Raw genomic sequence first — 25486 nt, 5'->3', positions numbered from 1 at the left:
AGAGGGCAAAGGAGTAATTTCGCATCCCTTCTCCCTCAATTCTAACGGGTAGAAAGTGGAATTAAAGAAGAAAACAAAATCTTCTTCTTCCCTCTCTCTCGCCGGCCGGAAAAACACACAAGAAGAAGCCAATAATCTCTCAATGTTCCTATACCCACTCTAATTTCTCTACACAAAAATCTTCTACACACTAAAACCCATCACCCAAACCCAAAATCCTACCCAAATAACCTCACAATCCAAAAACCCATCCCTTCTATCCTTCTTTCGGACCTCACTGCCGAAACACCCAATCTTGCACCCAAAAATTTCTAAATTCTTTTTCTACTCAAATGGAGATTAATCAAGTGGAGATGGAGTCATTCACAACCGGAGGAACAAGGAAATCTAGCCGTGTACTAAGCGGGATGATTCTAGATGTCACCGACTTCAACAAACAAGTGGAGGACAAATCTATTGGGGTTGTGTGAATCTATTAGGAAGGTCAAGCCTTTGGTGGATGGATGGTTTCAATAGGAGATCGGTTACGGGTTTGCCGTTGGTGAGATTTTGAGAACCAAAAATGTCACCCTTACCAAAGCCAAGCATATTACAAACCATAGCTACCTCTTTCGGCCACCCAACTCCAATGAACCTAAAAATCCTACCTTACCCACAAGCCTACCAAAACCCACCCGAAAAAGAAAATTGCCCAACCCCTTCCAAAACCTTAAACAATATATCCGAGAACCAAGCCATGAAGGATCAAACACCCATGCCGTCCGATCCAACGAAGAACAATCAAGCCACCCAATCTCAAGACCCTTAACCACTCAAAACCCGAACCCAATTATCCTTGAGAGCCACGGCTTTGTTGAGGAAAATAGAGTTGAAGTGGATGATGTTGTGAATGATCAAGTTGAAGTTGGAAGTGATGATGAAATATCAACAATTGGGGCGGATAGTGCACTTTTGGAGGAGTATAAAAGAGCACTAGAATGGAGAGCATGGAGATTAGGGGATCACAGCTTGCTAGCCGAATCAATAGGGCTGAATACCATGGAAAGGGAAGAATTGGTGTTGAATTGGTTGGGCACACGTGATCTTGCTAAAACTACTCGACTTTCGGTGATTAAGTCTCACTTTTTGACTAAGCTTGCTAGGAAAAAGAGAACCGAAAAGGGAGTGATGGTTGAAGCCATAACCGAAGAGCCTTTAGGAGAGTTTGATTCAAATGATATTCGCCGTGCTACCGCTATGTCTTTAGAAGATACCCGAAGAGGACCCGGAGAGGGATCTTTGGCGAGAAATGATGGTGTAGAGAACGTGGCATTTGATCCATATCCTGCGAATTTTGGAGATGAAAATTTGAATGAAAATTTGAGCTTTGAATCTTACTTTCCACATCCCGTAACGGAGGTTACGGAGTCTATTCGTGAAGAAGGAAATGCACCAAGTCAAGGGGTTTCTTTGAACTTGGATGAAACAAGGAATTTGCTTACTTTGCCACCTTGCTATGAGTTCTACGATCAAGACCATCCAAGGAACCGAAATACATTGATGATTTGCTACAACACCGAGGAAGCCGAACCCAACCTTGTTGATACAATGATCACCACACCAAGAGATGATTTTGCACACCCTTTGCCAATTCCAACCCCACCCGTGCAACATGAACCCTTGATTAATACTCAAGCCTTAAGAGAAGAGATTGTTAGAGATGTTAAGGCCATTGTACAAGAATCTACGGGTGGATTGAGAACAAAGATGGAGGCAATGAACACAAAACTTGATGATTATCACAAGGAGATGGTGGATCGTGCTCAACAATTGTTTAATAGGCAAGGCCTATTAAAAACCGAAATTGACACGGCCAAAGATGAATTGAAGAAAGATGTGATGAAGTTGTTCAATGAAATGGGAAAGCATGGGTCCGATACTACGTCGAGGCTCAATCTTTTGGAACAACAAGTGCAAGGTTTACTAACTCAATCGCGTATTCACGTGGATCTTCTAGAGGGAGTGCGTGACAAGCAAGATTCTTCCACCAAGAGCTTTCAACGATTCATAGATGCTGCCGAAAAGGGGGAAGGATTGGCACGTCATTTTGTGCCACAAGCTTATGCGTACACACAACCAAGAGCTCCAAGAGGACCAATAGTTGAACTAATTCGACCAACACCACCAAGAGCTCCAAGCCGTGTAAGTATGATTGATTACCTTAGAGGAACTTGTCCGAGCCCAAGTTCTACATCTCTAGGAGTGTTGCCACCGACGCCGATTGCTCCAATGCCGAAGCCAATTGCAACAAGGATTCAAAAATTGCAAGAACTTTAAACGGAATTCGGACACCGTAGTGAACAAATATGTGACGGCCGAACGTTTGATGAATGTATTTTCTGGCATGAAGCAGGAGTATTGAAAGGGAACAACATTAGGGAAGCGTACGGAAACTATGTCACCGGGCAAGTGACCACACCCTATCAACACAAAGGGCTAGAAAAGGACTTCAAGAAATTGAGGGAGTTCATCAATGCGAAGTTGAAAGGGAGGTAACAAAGTTGTTTGTCAAATTCAATTTTTGGTGTATAATTTATTTTAGCTATCACATTTGTTTTGACATCCTATATATGCTAAGCTAAAATGGGTTGAAATTGCATGATGAAAATATTTCGTACCATACGAAGTAAGTCCTAGTTAATTTATTTATTTTGTGCTTTTATGTCACAAGATTTTAAATTGGACTTAGTAATTGCATGTGATGCGTATAATTGAGAAAATAAAATTGAAAGGGGGAAGAAAAATTAAAAGATAAAAATCAATACGCAACCCCGCGTTATAGTCTTAACAAAATCAAGCTTGGACCGTATGAGAGACTAGCTTGGACCGTATAGGAGACTAGCTTGGACAGTATGGAGACTAGCTTGGAATGGAGACTAGCTAAACGGAGACTAGCTAAGAATATGGAGACTAAGTAAAATGCTCAAGTCTCACAAAAGCCATGCACCATATGAAAAAACACACCAAGTATGGTGAACCAAGCTAGAAATTCGAAACAGAGCATCTCACCATGAACAATTGTGAAGTTTTTACAGAGGTTCCAGTATATTATTTTACAAGGATCATGAAGGAGAAAATAACTGATATAGTTTCATCTGAACATCAAGTTTTTACGGTGGAACCGGAGACGCTCAAAGAAGGCTGATTCGCGGAAAAATTACTTTATACTCAAGCAAGAATCAGCAGATAAATTATTTGATCAACTTGACATGTCAGAGCATTTATGAAGGACCAGAAATGTCAAAGATTGTCGCGCCGAATTTATTCAAATTTTGGAGGCTACAAAATTCAAGAAACGGCAACAGGCAAATTATTCAAATCATCTGACAAAAGGAGAAAAGACATCTACCTAATATTTCAGATCAAGTTGACAATATCTTTTGATCAACTATAATTCAAAATGGACAATCGAGATCGAAAGTTGATCAACGGGCAAATAGCTTTTACTAGCTATAAATTGTCCAAGCAGACTTGAAGACAAGTAGATAGATGTGAAGAGAGCAGTTAAGCAAGAAAAACCCCAAGAGATTGAGCAGTTCAACAACTTGAACAACGGCTAAAACATACAAGCAAAAGATACAAGCTATATTTTTTATTAGCCGAAAAAGGGGGAAACAGAGCTTCATAGAATAAAATTCAAGTCTGAGTGAGAGAGAAATTTTATTTCTTTGTAATATTCTCTACTGAGTGTAGAAAGAGGGCGGAGTAACTAGAGAGAGTGAAAAACCCTGGTTGAGTGTAGCTTTGTGCGTAGCACTCGTGGTGAAGGGCAGAGTAATAAGAGGAGCTTGTGAAAACCCTTGGAGGACGTAGCTTTGTGCATAGTTCTCGTGGTGTAGGAGTACAGCTTGGTGCGAAGTACTCGGGAAGGCGGAGTAACAAGAGGAGCTTGCGAAAAACCTTGGAGGAGTGTAGCTTTGTGCGAAGCACTCGGAGAAGTGTCGATGGACACTTATTCACTATTGTATCTGGGTGATCGAAGAATAGTGAATTTCCTCCTTGAAGTGAAAGGAGAAGAGTGGACTAGGAGGATTACACCACCTCTGAACCACTATAAATCTCTCTCTCTATTTACTTACTGCTCATATATTTTGTGCATGCTTATTCTAACTGCGAACTAACCCGATTACGATTTATCGCATATCTTTATCTGTCTGGGTTTGATAGTTCCCACGTTTGCATGTAAGCCAAACTTTACGTACATCATCCTTGAACCATATCAAGTGTTTCTAACGTGTTGCATGTTTAGAATATCTTTTTGAGCACCACACTTATAAACATAACACTTTACCGCTACTTATTCCGCTGCACACTCTAAGTTGCTTATCTTGTTAATGCTTGTTACTTAGAGTTGAAATTACCAAAGTGTTATTTGCCTTGTAAGTTTTCGAAGAAAGTTTGAAAAGTTAGAGAAGTCTATTCACCCCCCCTCTAGACTTCTCGCCACCCTTTCGGGACCAACACCTGTGTTGTGCCGCAATCCCAAAATAAATGTCTTAGGGACTCTTCTTCTGAACCGCAACAAGGGCAAGTATTGGACTCTGCAAGGTGTCTCCTAAACCGTTCTGCGTTGGTCAGCAACCGTTCTTTGAGGATGAGCCAGATAAAGACCTTGATTTTTTCCCAACAGTTCAACTTCCATATCGACTCCCAATCGTTATTGTCTCCATCAATACCTGCAACACAAGAGTAAGCGGATTTCGTCAAAAACTTACCTGTTTCGCAGCTTGTCCATCCAATGGAGTCTCTCGCCCTACCATTGAGAGGGATCGGTACCGCACGGATGTTGTTGATTATATTCTCTGGAAGAATCTCTTGTAGTTTTGGCAGATCCCAGGTTCTGCTAGGAAGGATGAAGTTACTCACCATGCAAGACTCGAGGCCCTCCAGGACTACCCCACTCTGATCAAGGCCAAGTGGCATGTTTCCTACCCACCAATCTGTCCAAAAGTTTATCGAGCGACCATCCCCAACTTTCCATGCAGCGTTGGATATGACTGTTCGTCTTGCTCTGATTATGCTTTTCCAAGCCTACGAGGCGTTCCCTGGCACCGGGGCGGAAAAGAACTCCCCTTGTTTCACGTACTTATCTCTCATAACTTTAATCCAGAGCTTGTCGGAATTACCACACATTTGCCAAGCAAGCTTAGCGAGAAGAGCGTCATTAAAGTGGCTTGCTTTCCGAAGATCGAACCCTCTAGAGTCACGGGGTTGACACACTTCGTCCCAATTCACCAAATGAATCTTCTTCTTGTCTTGGGTATCCCCCCACAAGAAATCCCTACAAATCTTATCAATACTGTCACATGTGCCCTTCGGGAGGGCTAGAGTTTGCATTGTGTACATAGGAATCGTCGCAAGGGCCGACTACGTCAGAATCCTTCTTCCTATGAGACTAAGTGAATCACGCTTCCACCCTGAAAGTCTCTTCTTCATTTTTTCCAGAATATACGCGAAATTGTCTTTAGAAACTTTCTTCTGTAAGATGGGGATACCCAAGTACTTGCCCATGTTGTCTGACACGGGATCCCCGCCACCTCTCCAAGTCGCCGTTTGACCCTGTCACTGGTGTTAGGAGAACAAAAAATAATAGATTTATTAAGATTGATGGACAAACCTGATTGGCGTGAAAACTTGTCAACCACCGATAGAATGAATCTGAGTTGTTGTTCCGAAGCTTCACCAAAGAGAATAAGGTCATCTGCAAAGAACAGATGCGAGATGTCCGAGCCCCCACGAGCCACCTTGTAGGGTTTCCAACGGCCAGAATTGACTTCCTCTTGAATTGCCCAAGATAGGGTCTCCATGGCTAGAATAAACAGATAAGGGGCCATGGGGTCGCCCTGCCTCACTCCTCTACCCACCCCAAAGGCGGGAAGCTTGCCCCCGTTCCAGTTGATAGAAATGGTGCTTTCTTTGAGAGAAAACATGATTAGAGAAATCAAACCAATAGGGAAGTTAAACTTACTGAGAACCGCCTCTAGAAACCCCTAGTCAAGACTATCGTAGGCCTTATGGATATCCAGCTTGAGGACCATGAAGCCCTTCTTGCCCTTAGATTTAGCCATATTATGTATCACCTCTTGAGTCAAGACCACATTGTCCAGCGTAGACCTTCCTGGTAGAAAGCTATTTTGGAACGGGCCCACCATTTTCTTCATGATCGGTCTTAGGCGATTGACTAGGACTTTGGAGACGATTTTGAAAATCACGTTTAAAAGAGTGATTGACCTGAAGTCCCCCACATTTTCAGGACTCTCTTTTTTGGGAATCAGCGTCATGTAAGCTTCCAACATACCGATTGGGATGGTACCTGAAGTGAGACAAGAGTTAACAAAATTTTTTACCGAGCCACCCACGGTATCCCAATAATGCCGATAGAAAGTTGCTTGGATCCCATCTGGACCCGGACTCCCAAAGCGTTTCATGCCGAAGACAACATGGCAGACCTTATTCACCGTAGTAAGTCAGATCAGGCTTTGGGCCTGTCTATCACTAATGGCACGACCGCTCACGAGAGTAGGGGCCTCTCTAATAACGTCGTGATTCCTGCCAAAAAGACATTTGAAAAAAAATTAGTGATGTGTTCTTTAATGGTTTGAGGATTGGAAATCCACTCACCGTTGACTTTAAACATAGTGACCCTAGCACGATTCATTATAACCAAGGTTGCTCGATGATAGAAAGTAGTATTTCTGTCACCGTCCTGAATCCAGTCCTTGCGAGATTTTTGATACCAGAAAACCTCCTCTTGTTTCAGGATATCGTTGAGATCGTCAATAAGGGTCTTTTCGAGCTTTACCAAGCCCATGTCGGAGCCGTAGTTAGGCGAGGCCTGGATCCCCGTGATTCTTGCAAGAGTGTTTTTTTTCCTATGAGAAATATTCCCGAAGGTTTTGTGATACCAATCTTTAGACAGCTTAGCCACCTGATCAATGGCTCCTGAAATGTTATCGGGGAAGGAATTCCAAGCTAGATGCCAGATGCCCCGGTAGTCGTCTCTCAAGAGCCAAGCCGCTTCAAACCTGAAAGGCCTCTCCTTTCTCGGAGGTGGAGAGCCCGCCACGTTATTAAACTGAATAGGATGGTGGTCGGAGTGCATGCAAGGCAGGATGTGGGCTTTTTCCTCAGGGAAGAAGAGCTGAGCCTCCATATTCAAAAGAACCCGATCCGGCTTCCTTCTAAGCGTGATCCTTTCCCCCACTTTCCATGAGCCCACAGTCATTCACAGCTTCTAAGAACCTATCAACCGAATTGGCAACGATCTCACCGACCCCCCATTGGTCAGCTTGCCCCGATATGTCGTTAAAGTTCCCAAGCATCACCCAAGGGTCTTGGAAGGAATTGGAATACTCCTTACAGCCCTGCCAAAAAATTTCTTTCGCCCTACGAGTGGGCCTAACATAAGCAAAGGAAATACAAATGTTCTTACCGTCATGGCGAGGGATCAAAGTATGGATAGATTGAGAGTTGTGTCCCACCACTGTTAACAGGACACGATCTTTATTCCAAACCAGAAGGAGTCCACCCGCAAAACCAAGAGGATCAACCATAAAGGAAGAACAGAAACCCAGATTGTCAGCCATTTTAAGTAAACCACCAGCCGCTTTAGTCTTTGTTTCCAGAAAACAAAGAGCGCCAACCTCAGATCTTTTGAGGAGCTCCCTGGCGTGACGCCTGGTGCCCCCACTCTTGACGCCCCTACAGTTCCAAGCAATAACAATCATTGGGAAACAACGGGGGCGGGGGAAATAGTATTACCGCTTTCCTCCGGTGCATTATTCAGGTCCATAGGTTGGACAATGTTGGCTGAGGGGTGCCCAAATGCAAACGTGCCAGAGCTAACCAAAGACTTATCCACCGGGCCAGTGTTACTAACGCCATTTTGCACGTTAACCTTATCTGCTCTCTTTCTGCCTTTCCTGCCATTGGCCTTTTTGGTCCCTAAGCTACTAGCCTTCTCTGTCATTCCAAAATTGTCTTCCACGTGGGATTCTCTCTGAATGCCAAAGTTAAGGTTAGTGTTATTTAAATCAAAGGTGGCAGAAAGATTTACCTGCGTCGGCGGCGGAGTTCGTAAGTCCACCATGAGCTTCCCTTTCTGACGGTGGAGATATGTCACCATTACAGGGCTGTACCGAATCCTCTTAGAGCGCTGAGAACATGTTGGGTGACTGAGCCGGAGCCTTCCCCTTGTCCTTTTGCGACGTGCTAGGAAGTTGTGATGGTGCCTTCCCTTTTTCTTTTTGCGTCACCTTGGGAGGGGACTTCTTGTTTTGTTTTCCCTATTTCGCGTGCTTATTTTGGACGATCATCCACTGGCCATACCTCCGCATCTCCGTTGCAGGTTCTGGAGAGGTGTTGACAGTGGTCTCTGTCTGTTCCATAGGAGAGACGGCCTGTTGTTCCAGCTGATCAACAACCACCAGATTGTTCTTTGGACAAACATTGGATCTATGTCCTACTTCTCCACAATAAAAGCAAATGGTATGAAGCCCCTCAAATTCCACCTGCTGAATCCAATCCTCCACAATAATCAAAGACGTGAGTGGTTTCTTGAGATCTAATTCCACCGCAGCACGTGCAAACTGTCCCCGATCGACTCTAGTGGTGGTTCTGTCCAGTTTCACCGGAGTTCCCACCTGCAGCAGAATTTGTCTGATAGTGTCGTCGCGAAAGAGCTCCACCGGTAGTTCCGGCAACCTAACCCAGACTGCCATCTTCTCCATGGTGGCTTTGTAAGGATTGAACCTTGGGGTCCAACGTTGAGGCACGACATAGTGGTTGAACACCTTATAAGGACCGCCAACAAGGGCGTTCATGCAGTCTCTCGCCCGATCGAAACGGGCAACATACCAGTTGTAACCCAGATCAATCAACTGAAATTCCCCCCCCCCCCCCCCCCCCCCCCCGGATTCCACATCTTAGAGAGCGGTTTAGCATAAGGTTAAACGCGATCCGCTTACCAAGAAATTTCAGAGTCAGGGCGTTCCTCCAAGGTTGGACAATTTCTTTCCGGATCTCCTTCGAGAACGTGACCACCGGGAGTCCCAGTGGATTCTCCGGAGGCACCACTTCCTTCTCCAACGCCGCTAAAATCTCATCGCTGAGCCACTCTTCATTATCAGCTTCAACCATCGTGTCGTTGCCGGATCCAAGGACAGCCGGATCCGCGTCCGCGAACGATCTCTTAGACCCCCTGAACCTCTTGAAGGTCCTTGCCGGGTCTCCATCAGGTGGGCCGCCGGACGCCAGCAGCGGTAGATCCGCCGGAGCATGCATGGGAAAGGAAAGAGCGGGAAAGCAGGATCGCTCTCAGACTTACCAAAAGAAACCAACGGTCGAGAGAGAAAAATACCATAACATATCTATAATATGTACTATACAACACACAAGAACGTAACATCAAGAATCAATGAATAAGAGATCCATTTGAGCTACTTTCTCTTGCCTACCTTATTGTTCATACATACAATATACACCCTACATACACGAGAATTAACCGTATCAAATGTAATCATAGTAATGTGGTTATATTGATATATAACCAAATAGATAATATATGATTCTGTTTTTTATTTAGAAAACAGTTATTAAGAGTGTTTCAGTTTTCTAGAAAACTTAAAATTTATTTTCAGTTTTCAAAATGGAAAACTGTGCTAGTAAACATGTTTGCTGTTTTTTATTCTCCAATTCTTCAATTTTCCAGAAAACTGGAGAAAAGTTCATGTTAGTAAACGGCCCCCTAATATGCAGCAGTTTGGAAATCACTCTCCTCTCAGGACTCTAAATCCACCTGTATAATATAAAAACCTTTTAACCAGCTTGGTTCCTGTATAATATAAAAACCTTTTAACCAGCTTGGTTGACATGAGTACGTCACTGAGTGGCTGTGCTCTCTTGTTCCTTAAGAGAGGTCAGGAGTTTGAATACTTTCATTTATTTGTCCCTTAATTGGGCTGGTCTAGTGCGAGTAAGGATTAGTGAGTATAGTACGAGGTTAAAAATGCCTCCTACAATTAGGACCTACTCAAAATATCTCGTGATTGACAAAAAATAAAATAAAATAAAACCTTTACACAAATCATGTTTATTTCACGTAAAGTTGTTGATTTGTTTCCAAAGACAACAGAGTAGCCAACAATATAACGAAAAGGGTGTTTTCGGTAATTACTTTGAATATTTCCAAAAGAGCTTCACACAAATCATGTTTTTATTTTTAATTTATTTATATTTATTTTCGGTTACAGTTTTACTCTACACTAGCATATCTCAGACCTCTTTCTCTCTCTCTTCTTCTAGTCGCATAGCTCTGCCATTTCTGTCACTCTAAGATTTTACATCTCTGAAGGTGGCGGCATGGCTTCCGATAATTTCAACGACAAAAACGCTGTATTTCGGAAGCTGCGTGCAAAATCCGAAAACAAGGTTCGTTGAGATGAGTTAATTTTACTTAATTTCAATCCGTTTTTGTGAATTTTCAGTGCGAAACCTCGGGATGAGTTTAGATCTGAAGTTTTTGTTGTGTAATTCTCTTTTCAAAGGCTTTGCTTCATTTCTGTCTTGCAGATGTGTTTTGATTGCAATGCGAAGAATTCGACATGGGCGTCGGTGACGTATGGCATCTTCCTGTGCATCGACTGTTCGTCCGTGCATCGGAACCTCGGTGTTCACGTCAGCTTTGTCAGGTTAATTTTTTAATCCAATTACTTCTGTGTCAATTTTCGCTAATTTTCGCCTTTTGAGGATTTTTTTTTTTTTTTTTTTTTTTTCTTTTTTGTGCAGCTTTTCAGCTGGTTTTGTGCTTCCGTTTTTGCTTTTGTTTGTTTGTTTTCTACCAAATAAATTACGGGGGACTCGTAATTTAAAGATATTGGAAGGTTAAGTACACTTAACTACAGAGCTTGGGCTCTGTGTCCCAGCTGTTGCTTCTTTAGCTGTAAAAGATATTTATAGAAAAAAAGATGCAAATGATGTGGATTAGGTAGCACTAAATATTAGAATTCTATGTATGATGAGAGTTATAACTCATTGTTTTGTTAATCTACTACTACTACTACTAGTCACTGGTTTGCTAAGAAGAAGCCTATTGACTTATTTCCAGTTCCTTGGCTGGGGATGTCACGGAGTTATTATGCTTTGAGGGATCACGGGCATGCTGCCAGTGATAATAAGGAGCGTAGGACTATAGGAGTAACTTAGTAGAATCCTAGCCAAGGTGATGTGAATATCACCTTGGCTAGGATTAGTTAGGAGTCCGTTAGCTATCAAATGTGCATGAACTGTTGAGTATATTGTTATACGAATGAAGATAGTATTTGGTGAGAATCAGATTTTGAGGATTTGTGCAGTGTATGGTTCCTTTTATTTTTTATAGAGACTCGTTTTCACTGTTTGTGGATAAAATTACTGACTTGGTATGAGTAACTTTTATTATTAATTTGCATTCAGAACCTTTATGTCTTGTAGGTAATGAGGTTGGTGTGGTCGTGATATAAATATATAATGCTTTATAAACTTTTGATTATCCTTCGGCAATGCTGATTTTGTGTCTGGCAACACAATTGATGTCATTATTTAGTCAGTTACAAACCAGATGTCTTCCATCAGAATCAGAAGCCATTTAAATGCTGTATCATGGATGATATGTTTCACATGAAAATGGGCATAGTGCTAAATTTTCACATTACAGTTACATACTATGTTAGGATTACCCTGCCACAAATGATTATGATGCTTGGTCGAATCAGTAGAAACCCTTATTTCTCGTGCAGGCAATAATCTTGAATCATTAGCTATACTTAATTCTTGCCCAGGATGTATAATATATCACTGCCATAATAGATACTCCATACTTGGATAATTTGTGCTGTTGGACAAACACAGTATTTTCTTTGTTTAAGATTAACGAAAGAGAACATTTGTGGTCATAGAAAGTTGGATGCTTTTGAGATTGAAAATTATACATAAAAAAGAGTAATCGTAAATTTTAAAATGTATTGGTTATTTCATGAATGGTAGGCACTGGTCATATGAGGCAGTTATGCTGTATAGAGCTGAAGCCCTTTTCTTTCTAAGCAGTACCCTATTCAATTTTCAGTTAATATGAGCAACGGTAGGTAATGGATGTTTAGATGCCCATGTCACCCTAGTGGCCGAGCATTTAATGATCTGCCCCCAACCTGGGAAAACTTTTGAGAGTAAATATAAGAATGCCTACCTCTTCCTCCACCAGACCCCTTGTATGATGGGAGAGTCACTATCTGTTGTTAACAGCAGCCAGATTGATATGATTCCTTGTGATTAAATATCTGGGGTTTCTTTAAAAGCATCAAGGGTTTGAGAATTTTGTTAATTTTTGGACAGTCGAAAGTACTACACTTTGGCCTATGCACATTTTCTATTCTTCAAATATTTTTCTCTTATAAAAATCCAATCAAGTGGTTGATGAGAGTGTTCTGTTTAGGTCAACGGATTTAGATTCATGGACTCCAGAACAATTAAAGATGATGTACTTTGGTGGAAACAACCGTGCTCAAGTTTTTTTCAAGCAGCATGGATGGACGGATGGAGGCAAGATTGAGGCCAAGTATACCTCTAGAGCTGCTGACTTGTACAGGCAGTTACTCTCCAAAGAAGTTGCTAAAAGCATGGCAGAAGATGCAGGTTTGCCATCGTCACCAGTTGCCTCTAAGGATGTACCATCTACTAATGAATGTTCTGATTCTAAGAGTAGTGAAACACCAAAAGAAAGTTCTTCAGTTAAAGATGAGACTGGTGAAGTTTCTGCTTCACCTAAACCTTCTCGTCCTGTTGTGCACACATCTTTTAAGAGGCCTGCAGTTGTGAAAAAAACTGGTAAGCCAGGTGGCCTTGGTGCTCGAAAGCTCATGACCAAGGTATATTGTAACTTTACAAGTATGATCTTGTGTAGAATTTATGTTATGCATTGAAATGGAGAACTGGCTGCAAATGGATATTTTCTGAATTTAATTCCTCAGTTGTCTATACTATTCAAAGATAAAATTTATTTCTTGTTAACGTTAGCAAGTAAATATTTGATTTGCAGCCAAGTGAGAGTCTTTATGACCAGAAACCTGAAGAAACGCCTGTTCAAGTCTCCCCCATCTCTGCAAGTGATACCCCAATAGCGGGTTCATCATTTACTTCGAGATTTGAATACACAGAAAATGTCCAGCCTGATGAGAAGAACTCTGATGGTACTCGTGTTTTGAACCATGTGGCCCCTCCAAAGTCAACCAATTTTTTTGCTGAATATGGGATGGACAGTGGCTTCCCAAAGAAAAGTTCAAGTTCATCCAGTGTACAAGTAATCTGTGATTGTAGTTTTCTCCTTTTCTATCCTCATGTATCATATTGTTCAAGAAGTTGTAGTATCAAATACAGGGTTATTGACTTCATTCACCCACTTTGTGATCTTCAGGTTGAGGAAACTGATGAAGCGAGGAAGAAGTTTTCAAATGCAAAATCCATTTCGTCAGCCCAATTTTTTGGTGACCAAAACAAAATCGGTGATGTGGAATCTTCAGTTACCCTGCAAAAGTTTTCGGTATGCCTTGTTATTGTATTCCCTGACATTTTATAACCATTCTTTCCCATGAAAAATCTATTATATAATTTCTTATTCAACTTTTAATACATATACATGCTATACACCTGACTTCAATTACATTAAGGATGTGTTTGGTTCGCGCATGGGAATCGGAATTGGAATCGGAATGGGTATCAAATACTTGGTAATGGTAATGGTAATGGGTTTTAGTGAAAGTATTTTGCATATTTGGTAGTAGGGTGGAATGGGAATGATTAGGCTAAGGATGAATAATGGGATGAAACCCTTATAAAATAAGGGAATGGGTTTCTCCATTAATGGGGTATTTCAAACCCATAGTAGTGTTTTAAAAACCAGTCAACCAAACAATAACAATCACTTTCATACCCATACCTGAGTGCTAAACCTGCCAACCAAACACACCCTAAATAATTATTGTAGTACAGGCACATCTTATTAGTTCTATAGAAAAATATGCAAATGATTGCACTTACAACACAGATGGAATCAATAACCCAAATAGCACCCCAAATATTATGTGATCAACTTAAGTCTAAAATTTAATACCTCATATAACAGTCAAAATAAAGGACAAAGTTGCCAAGAGGGTGTTGATAGATAAGGAAGTGTAGATAGTTGATAACGAAAAGTTTTTTGTTTTTGTTTTTGTTTTTGTTTTGTTTTGTTTTTTAATCATTTGTTTCCGTTGTAATACTGCCACAAATCATATGTTCAATTTATTGTAATGGTGGGAGATCTTCGAGTTCCATAGTAATATCAAGAGTAGAATATTTTTGGTTCCTTAATTGGCCTTTGCTAACAATCCTAGCATGCCATTGGCACCTTACTGGGTGGGTTTAGAGGAACCATCTCCTTCCTGTGATTCTTATATACCAAAAGAAGTTGAGGACCCCTACTGTTTACTCATCAAGGAATAGATAGATTGATTGATTGAATGTTTATGTTGAGAAAGAAGATGTAGAAGAAGTTTTTATTACTTGCTTGTCTCAATGAGGAGACAATAGATAAATATATATACAGACTAAGAGACACAATCCTAATAGACACAACCCTACACAACTTCAACAGCTATATTTCTACAGACACAACTTTTGTGTTTCAACACTCCCCCTCAAGCTGGAGCATGTATATCATATGCACCAAGCTTGTTACAAATGTATTCAATCCTATGACTTCTTAAAGCTTTAGTAAATATATCAGCTAATTGATTATTTGAGCCTATAAAAGATGTAGTAATATCTCTAGAAGTAACTTTGTCTCGAACAAAATGGCAATCAATTTCAATGTGTTTCGTCCTTTCATGAAAAACTGGATTTGATGCAATATGCAAAGCTGCTTGGTTATCACAAATGAGCTTCATGGACTCCTTTGTACAAATCTGCAGTTCGGTAAGGAGGTTTTTCAACCACACAAGTTCACATGTTCCAACGGCCATAGATCGATATTCGGCTTCTGCACTTGATCGAGCAACAACATTTTGCTTTTTACTTTTCCAAGAGATTAAGTTGCCACCAAGAAAGATACAATATCCAGATGTTGATTTTCTATCCCATGCACCTGCCCAATCTGCATCTGTGTACCCAATAATTTCAAGGTTTCCATGGTCTTTGTATAACAAACCAGTGCCTGGAGATTTTTTAATATATCGTAAAATCCGAATGGCAGCTTCCCAATGACTTTCACGTGGAGATGCCAAGAACTGACTAACAACACTTACCGCAAAAGAGATATCAGGTCGAGTTACAGTTAAATAAAGTAATCTTCCAACCAATCGTCTATATTTTCCCGGGTCTTGGATAAGCTCCCCCTGGTCTGGTAGGAGTTTGATATTTGGATCCATAGGAGTGTCAAGAGGTTTGCAATTCATCATACCTGTGTCTTCTAGTATATCCAATGCATACTTTCTTTGTGATATGCAAATTCCTTGCTTGGATTGTGCTACTTCAATTCCCAAAAAGTATTTTAACTTCCCCAGATCTTTTGTTTCAAAATGTTGGAATAGATGTTGTTTCAACAATTGTATTCCTTCAACATCATCTCCTGTAATGACAATATCATCAACATATACAACAAGATAAATGCTCTTACCATGTTGATGTCTATAAAAGACGGAATAGTCAACTTTGCTTCGATTTAAACCAAAATTTTGCACTACTATGCTGAACCGTCCAAACCAGGCACGAGGAGATTGTTTTAGACCATAGAGAGAACGTTTGAGCTTACAAACCAAGTTACTCTCCCCCTGAGCAACAAACCCAGGAGGTTGCTCCATGTAGACTTCTTCCTCTAAATCTCCATGCAGAAAGGCATTTTTAATATCTAACTGATGCAAGGGCCAATGATGAACGGCAGCCATAGAAAGAAAGATTCTGACCGAAGCAATTTTAGCTACTGGTGAAAAGGTGTCAGTGTAATCAATCCCAAAAACCTGTGTATATCCTTTAGCTACCAGTCGAGCTTTAAGTCTATCAACTTGTCCATTGGGCCCAACTTTCACAGTATAGATCCATCGGCAACCAACAGTTGTTTTACCTTCGGGTAATGAAACTAACTCCCAAGTTCCCGATGAATGAAGAGCAGCCATTTCATCAATCATAGCCTGACGCCAACCAGGGTGGGAAAGGGCTTCTTTAACAGATTTAGGGGCAGAAACAGAAGATAAACATGTGATAAAAGCATTATATGAAGGTGAGAGATTATCATATGAAATAAAGTTGTATATGGGAAAGGGATTTCGTGATGACCTGTTACCTACACGACTTGCAATAGGAGAGCTTGTTGCCGGAACCGGGTTCGAGGGCATAGATAGCTCGAGAGATGAATCAGTTGGGATTTCATCGATTTGAACTGTCGCGGGTGGTCGAGAGCGGCGATGATAAGTGTAAGGAAAGGGGGTAACACCGTTGTTTTGTAAAGGAGGTTCAGTAGGTGAGGGACTAGGATTTCTAGGTGATGACGGATCTTGAGGTAAATGTACCTCGGTCCCTCCTTGAAAAGTAGGAACAGGAAGAACATCAGGAAAATGAGAGATGGAGGTCGGTAAACTAGACGAAAAGAAAGGTGTAGATTCAAAGAAAGTAACATCAGAAGATACATAAAATCGATGCTTATCAGGAGAATAACATCTGAAACCCTTTTGCAACCTAGAGTACCCAACAAACATGCATTTTAAGGATTTTGGAGAAAATTTATCACGCCCTGGGGTAGTGTCCCGGACAAAACAGGTGCACCCAAAAATTTTTAAAGGAAGAGTATGCATGTTACAACTTTTGTGTTTCAACAGTTTATACTTCAACATTTATGCTTTTCTGTTTTAGGGTTCAAGTGCAATCTCTAGTGCGGATCTCTTTGGTCATGACACAAGCCGATCATCCACAGATGTGAGTGCTAGCGACCTCATTAATCGGCTCTCTTTCCAGGTATAGATTCAAGTTTCAACCTTCTCCATTGTTTTCAAGTTCATTGCTAATATGTATGCTCGTAATCTATTCTATCCCTTAAGCACTTGGATCGACATTAAGGTCTTACATTTTTGTTTTACACTTGTATTTTTCGTGTCAGGCTCAACAGGATATCTCCAACATCAGGAATATCGCCGGAGAAACGGGAAAGAAACTTGGCTCCTTGGCATCCAGTTTGATGTCAGATCTTCAGGACAGAATCCTATGATTACAGAAGTATATTGTATAAAAATAGAGCCATAGTTTACATGCTTTATATGTAGATATAGCGAAGAGCTTTTTGAATACTTTCTTCAGATGAAAAATATTTCGAAACTTGCAGGAGGATTATTTTATTTTATTTTTTTCTGTTGTCTTGCGTCGTCTTTTGTTGCATAAAATGTTAAAAAATTCGTATGGCTTTATCTCTTTCCTTGCCCATCAACTTATTTTCTTGCGCCTATGTTTGATGTAAACTGTGAACAAGAATACAGATGAACTTATACTTGAATTTGTCCTGTAGCCTCCTAGTGATAACCATAAACCACTCACTTGGACTTGTAGTTTTGAGTCGTATAGATTATAATAAAAAGATAGATGGAGTGACATGCCACTCCCCACAGTCGGCTGCATCGACCCTTCTCCCGAACCACCTTGTACCATCCTACTCTCCTCGTCCAAACCCACTCTATCGGGAGGTCTACTGATAAATGAGATCGGGAGGTCTATTGATAATTATAATTATAATTATCTTAACAATAATTATCAAGAACACTAAACTGATAAATGAGATTGGGAGGTCTATTGATAATTATAATTATAATTATAATTATCTTAACAATAATTATCAAGAACACTAAACTAGACATGGTCACATGTAGAAATTGTTATATTGCAAAAGAAACTAAGTAGAAATTTTTATATTCTCAAATTGTCATTTGGCACATCACTCAAACCAAAAAGCATAGTTCAACAGAAACATAACAACAATTTCTGCTTTTGTGGAGGCACGAGGAAAACGCAAAAGTTGTTGCCTAATTCCAAACTTGAACTTCTTTTTATAGTTAGGTTCGTCAAAAATAATGAAATCCTTTTCAAGTGCTGAAAAACAGGCAAGTACCTCCTTAATGAAAAGAATTTCAGATTGAGACCCGCTAAATGAGATAAGTTTCAAAGCACGAAGCATTTTATTTGTTTGCGCCACGCTTTGAAGTTTTGACAAGAGTTCCAAAAAGGCGCCATTATATTTAGTTGCCATCTTCTCAATCTATAGAAAACCATCATACAAAGGGAAAAAAAAAACTCAATCATATCAGCAATTACACAACACAATTGAATTTAGGAATGCATAACAATACATAAACAACTAAAATATCAGTAAACGAATGGACAATTTGTCCATGAAAATAAAGATTACCGCAAATACATCCATGTCAAGTCTGCATAACATGGGGCATGATTGCAGCAAATGAAGTACAGGAATTATTGTATCACTTTGGCAATCAAATGATAGCTTAAGGTTTTCCACATTTAGTTGAAATCCCATCCTACTAATTTCTTCAACATATTTCTTGGAAATCAAATAGAAAGAAAGTAGGATTAGTTCCCTAAAAAAATAATACACCACATATAAATAATAGTTTGATAAAAGGGAAAAAAATATGGCTAAATACCTGGATATTTGAATGTCCCAAACTCAGAGTAAAAATAGATCTCAAGTCCAAATTAACCGGAAGAAATTTGTCCAAACAATCAGAGAAGCAAGATGTGATTGTTAAATCACACAGCTTTGGAGCAGTAATGTTAAAATTAAACATGTTTTTACAGTTATAAAATAGCAGACTCTTGAGTACAGGAACATCAAAGGCACAATGTGGAGGCTCTATAGAATCAAAGTTAACATACTAGAAACTAAGCAAAGTAACATTTGGTAGTATGTATGGGGATTTCATTGGCTCAACAATGACATAGAAAGATGTAACCTCTTGAGCGTTGAAAAATAAAATATGCAATTAGGCAGCCTGTAATGCTGAAGACGAATGTGCATTTCCTCAACACCTTTCCCCATAACTAAAAGTAATCATTGGTCGAAGTCAAAAGACCGAGACTTAATTGTAAGTATCTCAACATCAACAAACTCGAGAACAAATTTTTGAATAGTTCCATTGTGTTGGCGGAGAACTTTGTTGATCACATACAAAGACACCCGTGGAACATTTCTTGACATATATGCCGCTATCTTTAATGTGTTTCTTACCCATATAAGAAAAGAAGTGATGATCAAAGTTAAGTTGTGTGAGATTGGACCAAACATCTTTCTAAATAGATGACAAAAAAACGGTTTTAGCAGCATCGTTTATCGGCAAAAATCCCAAAATGTGGTCGAGTATTTCTATCGGAAATTTACTGATTATATCTCTCCTCGCTTCCATAATCCAATAACCTTAACATATATGCAAATTAAATAACAAATGAATCAAAAAAAAAAATAAAAAATAACATAGTCCAAAAGTGGGAGAACTTAATTGGCGAAAGTAACTAAATTGCAAGACTTATACACATACAGACATGATTATATATATATATATATATATATATATATATATATATATATATATACTGATGGATATATTAGGAGAAGGGACTCGGGGCAAACTGACCCGATGGTCGCGGCGTGAGGCGAAGGGCCTGGGAGACCCTAACTGAGTTCCCGGCGTAGACCTCAGCTGAGGTCTACTACGTGGACCCCAGTTGGGGATGACCACAGCGCCGGCCAAGGTCGGAGTCAACCTCGGCGTCGGCCTTGGCCGGGGTCGACCTCGGCCAGCTGAGGTTAGGCGGTCATGCGGGGCGTTCCCGCGTGACTCAGTCAACTAAGATCCAACCGCCCACCCTATTCTCTTGGGGTCGGTTGGGGCATCTCCTTGTCTTGTTAACATCTACATCTTGTCTTGTTACCACACTCTCCTTGTAATTTTCCTATAAAAGACTATCAATACGAAAGTTGTCCCCGCGACATATACATTCTTTGTATTTATTGGATTTAGTGATTCGGGTCTACCCCGGGTATTTAAATCCATCATTGGTGCTCTTGTTGAGAGTTGACGTACAAGCTCGAGCGTGCTCCATATTCCACCAGTTATGGCAAGATCGAGTTCCAACTCTCGCGGTTCCCGTAACACCCGTGCCTCCCCTACCGGGGGTGGCCTCAACGGGACCACTTGTCAGCAACGAACGGTTTCTTTGAGGTCAGCGGGTGACCTCAGAGATCACCCCACCAACCACCGCAATGGTGTGCTGGCACCCTTGTCCTCCTCCAATTCTCGCTCTTTTCCAGGAGGGGGCATCCGCCCTTCAGTAGGCCTCAGTGACACTGGCGCGCCTCGCGGAGGGGCTCCAAGGAGATACGGAGGTCGGCCCGGAGGCCACCCGAAGGGTGCTGACCCCGCCTCCGCCTCCCTCGAGAGGGCGCAGCGCCCAAGCAAATGACCACCTCGCGCGCCCGGCAACCAGGTCGAGGGGCAGGCCAACTCGCCCCGATCCCCCATGCAGGTCCTCAATAGGGACGTCATCACCCACAGGCTCGCCGTCGACCCCGCGATCAAGCCGGTGCAACAACGCGAGAGGTACCTCTCCGCGGAGAGGAAGGAGCTCATGAGGAGCTGTTAACATTCCTTAACGGTAGTATTGGGGGAACGCCCCAGCTCACTACTAAAGAACCTTCTCGGCCCAACCCCTCAACCTTGGTCCCGAATAAATCTCCAAGATTGCCCGGGTGGAGGACCTCAAGAAGTCCAATTTAGAGGCCTACCTGGTCCACCCTGTGCAAGCTTGAGCTCCCTACTGGCTAGACCACCTTAAGGAGTATAAGAAGACAGGCGTCCTCCCCAAGACGAGGTGGACCTACTTGGCTTGGCCCCTCAACCTCGGCCCCGAACACATCTACAAGATAGCTCGGGTGGAGGACCTCAAGAAGTCTACTTCGGAGGCCAACCCGGTCCTCCCCGTGTAAGCTCGAGCTCCCTACCTACCTACTCCTCGATGATAGACTCCACAGAAGACCCTACAACGGCACGCTACTACGCTACCTATACCCCAAGGAGGGTCACCAGGGAGACCCCATTCTCCTCGTCCTACGACTTTGAAGCCCGAACCCCCTCTGAGGTAGCCTTACCTCCCCCCCGGACAGAAGAATACGACCTCGACCTCAACGAGGGCAACCACCGGACCCCCTCTGTGACACCCCGTATTTTCCTAAAATAAATTATAGTCCCGTTACTAAATATTTTTATTAAAAATATTTATATACGCCTAATTACCTTGTAAAATGGGCTCGTGTTTATTTATTGTATAAAATAATATTTTACGGCCCAAATGCTTTAAACCCAAAAATGATTTTTAGCCTAAAAGTTTACTTGTCACCCTAAGCCCAAAATGTATTTATTTATTACGGAGTATATGCCATGTAAGCTTTGAACCTAAACTAGTCAAGCCCATAAGTTGTACAAATATATGTGTGATAACTATTTTGTGAGTCCAAGATGTTTGGCCTAAAATCCACATTTAGAAATACCCAACCCAAGCTTTTGACCCAAGTCTAGCCTAGCTCACCCTCTAAGTATAGTAACCCTACCATCTAATATGTATATGTATGTATTGTATCATCTTGATTACTCGAGGCTAGCCGCATACCACTCTCGGCCTAGCTACAATGGCAGTAACGCCATGAACTCCCCAAACCAACAACCACCTCCTTCACCATCCTTTTTGACCAAGCGAACCTCCCTCCCTGTATCTCTTCTCCATCTTCCGGCTTGTCTCTCCCTCAAGCTCAAAAGAAGAGCAGCAGCACCACCCCTCTCTCCCTCTCATTGATGGCAGTGCAGCAATCAAGCAGCGGCGACGTTTTCCTGCGGCGGGAAGTGTGACAGAGGCGTAGTAGCAGACGAGTATAGTAGACGTTGGTAGCTCAGTCCTTCTCGGCGTTGGGCAGAATCGGCGACATCCAAAGCCTCCAACGAAGTTGAGCAGTCCGGCGTGGGTGACGGGTGACCTCCTTCCTCCGGCATGGCAGTCCGACGACAGTAGGTTGATTAGCGGCGTCTCCGGTGGTGTGTTGTTCGAGGAGTACCCCACGGGCAGAAGTAGGGTGGTGGTAGCACCCGTGTTCCACCCGCGGTTTCCGACGTCTGCATGAAGAAGAGAAGAAGATGGTGAGCCACGTCTTTTTGTTGTTGTTGTTGCTTAGTTAAGGTTATTAGTTTTTATGTTGTTTAGTTTACCAAGTGGTTGGTTTAGTGTGGTGGTAAGGAAGGGTTTTTAAGGATGTGGATGGCTAGTGTTTGACCCTCACCTTAGCTTAATTAGTTAATCTTTGTTTATTAGTTTTAATTATTAGTCCTATCCCTTAAGCTTGGTTACTAGTTATTTATTAGTTCTATAATGTTGTGATTAAGTTACCAATAGGATGCCTAGTTTAGATGGTTGTGCTTGTAGGTAAATTAAGGAAAGAACTAGGGTTCAAATATCTTTAGTGATTAGTAATGTTTTAATAACGCTTGTTTTAATAAGTGAAGGATCGGTTTGATTCACAGATTCCCGTTTGGCTTATGAATTGAGCCTAGCCTATGTTGGCGTTGTTTTTGGATGTTAAGCGAATGAGGTAACCCATGCTCTACAAAATCTATTTTGCTTACCTATATGATGATTTATTGGATTCTACATGTGATTTTGCTATGAAATGTGAGTGTTGATGCATTGTCTTGTGAAAATGCATATCTAGAGCTTGTTATTAGTGTTCTTGTATGCCATTGCTTGGCAATTCCTTTGATTCAAGTCATTTTGTTGTATTTGGTAAGATTTGGCATGTTTTAGACTTGAATTTGAGCTTGGTGTTGAAAATCCCCGAAGGGATAATTTGTGGTGGGAGATTGTGTTCCCGCGGGCGGAACCACGGGTGGGGGTCCACCCGTGGCCCCACCCGCGGGTACATATATAGAGTTGGGCGGAGATTTGTTCCTCGTGATTCTTTTGACTCGGTATTTGGTCTTTTGACTTCCCGATGTTCTTTTGTTGAACTATTTGAGTGTCTTCTTGATGTTTCGTATGTCTAGAACTATATGGTAGGATTCCATGTAGGTGTTGGTGTCTTGAATCGTGCTAAGTGTTCAACATTGTGATTCGTTGAACCATGAAGAGTCTTGTGTGTTCTTCGGAACTATGTATGGTTTACCCGTTTGATAAGCATGCTAGTTTGGTGTCTAAATGCTAGCGTGTGTGGTTTTTTCTTTCCTATTGTCGATGATGACTTGTGTCAATCATCGTTGGAGTCGGATTGTGATCCATTCCTTGTTGAGTATGGTTTCATATCTTCGTTGTGATCCGTTGATTGATTCCTATGATGGTGTGGTGTGTGTGGCTGTACCTGGATTGCACGATTAATGGTATGGGACATTAGTCACCAAGGTACGGCAGTTGTCCTCGTGGTGGCCATGATGTGATTATGGAGTTTGTGACCTGTGTGTCGGGTTCACGTATTTCTTGAGAGGCATGTGTTGCCAAGGCATGTGTTTCCATGTGTTTGATTGGTATCCTCGTGTACTATGAATTGGTGGATTTGTTGGCGGTTTGTCGGCGGATGGGGACGACGGTCCTCGGAGGGAAAATGTTGGACTTGTATGTACAGGGGTCCTGGAGGTAATGGTTGGAACTAGCTATAAGGTTGGGGGTAGCCATAAGGTTGGAACAGGGAATAAGGAAGACTTATCAATTCGTGATGGGTGATGTCACGAAGGCATGTGTTGTCATTGTTGTGTATTTCTCTATTTGTGACATGTGTTGTCACAAATGCATGTGTTGCCAATGCATGTGTTGCCAATGTGTGTGTCCTTATTCTCTTGAATTATGCATGTCGGGTGATAATCTACTGTGTGATGGTAGATTACGCCTTGAGCCGTTCTTGTGTGTCGTTGTACTTCTTGTGGTCTTGGGATGTGTTCCCTTATCTTTATTGTGAGTGCAGAGAGTCTTGTGTTTGACTTCTACTCTTGGCTTTGAACTTATATAAACTATATCCCATTTCGCAAATGATTTTGTATATATGTCATATCTATGTATGATATTTCACATGTATTGGTGGGTTACCAGCATCATTTGCTGATCGGGAGTCATCCCATATATTTATGTGTTTCTTTCAGGTGCCGAGTAGAGGCGAGCGCGATCTAGAGACGGATAGAATAAATCCCCCAGTCCTTGTAGTATGTTTTGGCCTGTGTGCCCTAGACTTTAGACTTGTTGTTGTTGACCTTGTTCCTTTATAGACAGATTATGTTGATGATGTTTACGCCTGTGCGTTCACCGTTGTGTGGATGTGGCATAACACTCTACGTTTTCCATCTATTAATTAGTTAGACTTCCGCTGTGTATGCTTATTATGGTTAGATTATTTGCATGATTAAGTTTTAAATTGGTATGGAAATCGGAGGTGTTACACCTAGGGATGTCAATTTAGCCCGTAGCTTATTTGGTACAGTAGCTTACTGTACCAAATATATATATGTATTATATATATATATATATATATATATATATATATATATATATATATATATATATATATATATATATATATATATATATATAAAATTTAAATTAAAACTTAAGTTTTTAGTTTTTTAAAATTTAAAACAACATTAATCTAATATTTTGACTAAAAATTGATGAGGACGGGATTCTTCGTCTCTGTCAAATTCTCCGCGGGAACGTAGATAGGGACTATTTTCAATTTCTCGTTGAAGACTGAGACGGGGTGTATACTTCCTGCCCCGCCCCGTTGTCATCCCTACTCTAAATATGGGTGCTCACTTTCAGTTTCTAATTTTAGTTCAAATGGTTCAACCCGCCCGATTAGCCCGACAACCCGAAGTTTAGGGTTAGGGCCAAACCGAACCCGAGAATAAATTATTAATAAACCCATTAGCCCGACAACCCGACAGGGCTAGCCCGAAACCGAGTGGACTGGCCCGATTGACATCCCTAGTTACACCCTCATTGAGAATTATATCAACAACAAGCTAAGGCCTACCGCGATGCACGTGTCCGACCTCGTTACTCCCGGGTCGGCGACCACGCTTGGCGAAGGCGTGAGGCTAGCCAGCCCCAGGAGGGGGGCAAGTTCGCAAAGAGGTGGGAAGGCCCGTACGTGGTAGCAGTCATGGTCCCCCTTGGCAGCTACACGTAGACTCATTTTCACTACTTGTAGAAGGGGTGGATGGTACTCATCCAACCTCTTCAGCTACCCTAAGGGGGCACGAGGCCCGACCTCGTTGGCTACCCGATGGAAGAGCCTAACGGCCCAAGTCCGGTGACTTGGGGCCGACAGGCAACCCTAAGGGGGCACGAGGCCTGACCTCGC

At 41.7% G+C, this 25486-nt stretch overlaps 2 protein-coding genes across 3 annotated transcripts; one reads left to right on the top strand and one right to left on the bottom strand.

The window, feature by feature from the left end:
• The first annotated feature begins 10283 nt into the window (after window positions 1-10283).
• Window positions 10284-17451, top strand: LOC109158474 (probable ADP-ribosylation factor GTPase-activating protein AGD9). 2 transcript variants are annotated; one of them, XM_019306381.1, is made up of 7 exons: window positions 10284-10467; window positions 10609-10727; window positions 12506-12938; window positions 13109-13363; window positions 13484-13609; window positions 16951-17052; window positions 17195-17451. In XM_019306381.1, exons 1-7 carry the CDS (start codon window positions 10399-10401, stop codon window positions 17300-17302), a joined length of 1212 nt encoding a protein of 403 aa, XP_019161926.1. In that variant the 5' UTR covers window positions 10284-10398; the 3' UTR covers window positions 17303-17451. The 2 variants fall into 2 exon arrangements, with proteins under 2 accessions (XP_019161926.1, XP_019161925.1); XM_019306380.1 differs by having other exon boundaries at window positions 13109-13369.
• Window positions 17452-18000: 549 nt separating this feature from the next.
• LOC109158389 lies at window positions 18001-18524 on the bottom strand. Its single transcript, XM_019306300.1, has 2 exons — window positions 18491-18524; window positions 18001-18340 (listed from the first exon to the last, which is right to left on the bottom strand). The coding sequence occupies exons 1-2, from the start codon at window positions 18521-18523 to the stop codon at window positions 18020-18022; spliced, it is 354 nt and encodes a 117-aa protein (XP_019161845.1). The 5' UTR covers window position 18524; the 3' UTR covers window positions 18001-18019.
• Window positions 18525-25486: the final 6962 nt, after the last annotated feature.

Source organism: Ipomoea nil, unplaced genomic scaffold (assembly GCF_001879475.1).
Source record: "Ipomoea nil cultivar Tokyo-kokei standard unplaced genomic scaffold, Asagao_1.1 scaffold2818, whole genome shotgun sequence".
Classification (NCBI taxonomy): domain Eukaryota; kingdom Viridiplantae; phylum Streptophyta; class Magnoliopsida; order Solanales; family Convolvulaceae; genus Ipomoea; species Ipomoea nil.
The sequence above is the reverse complement of the archived record's forward strand: the minus strand, read 5'-3'. Positions and strand labels throughout refer to the sequence as shown.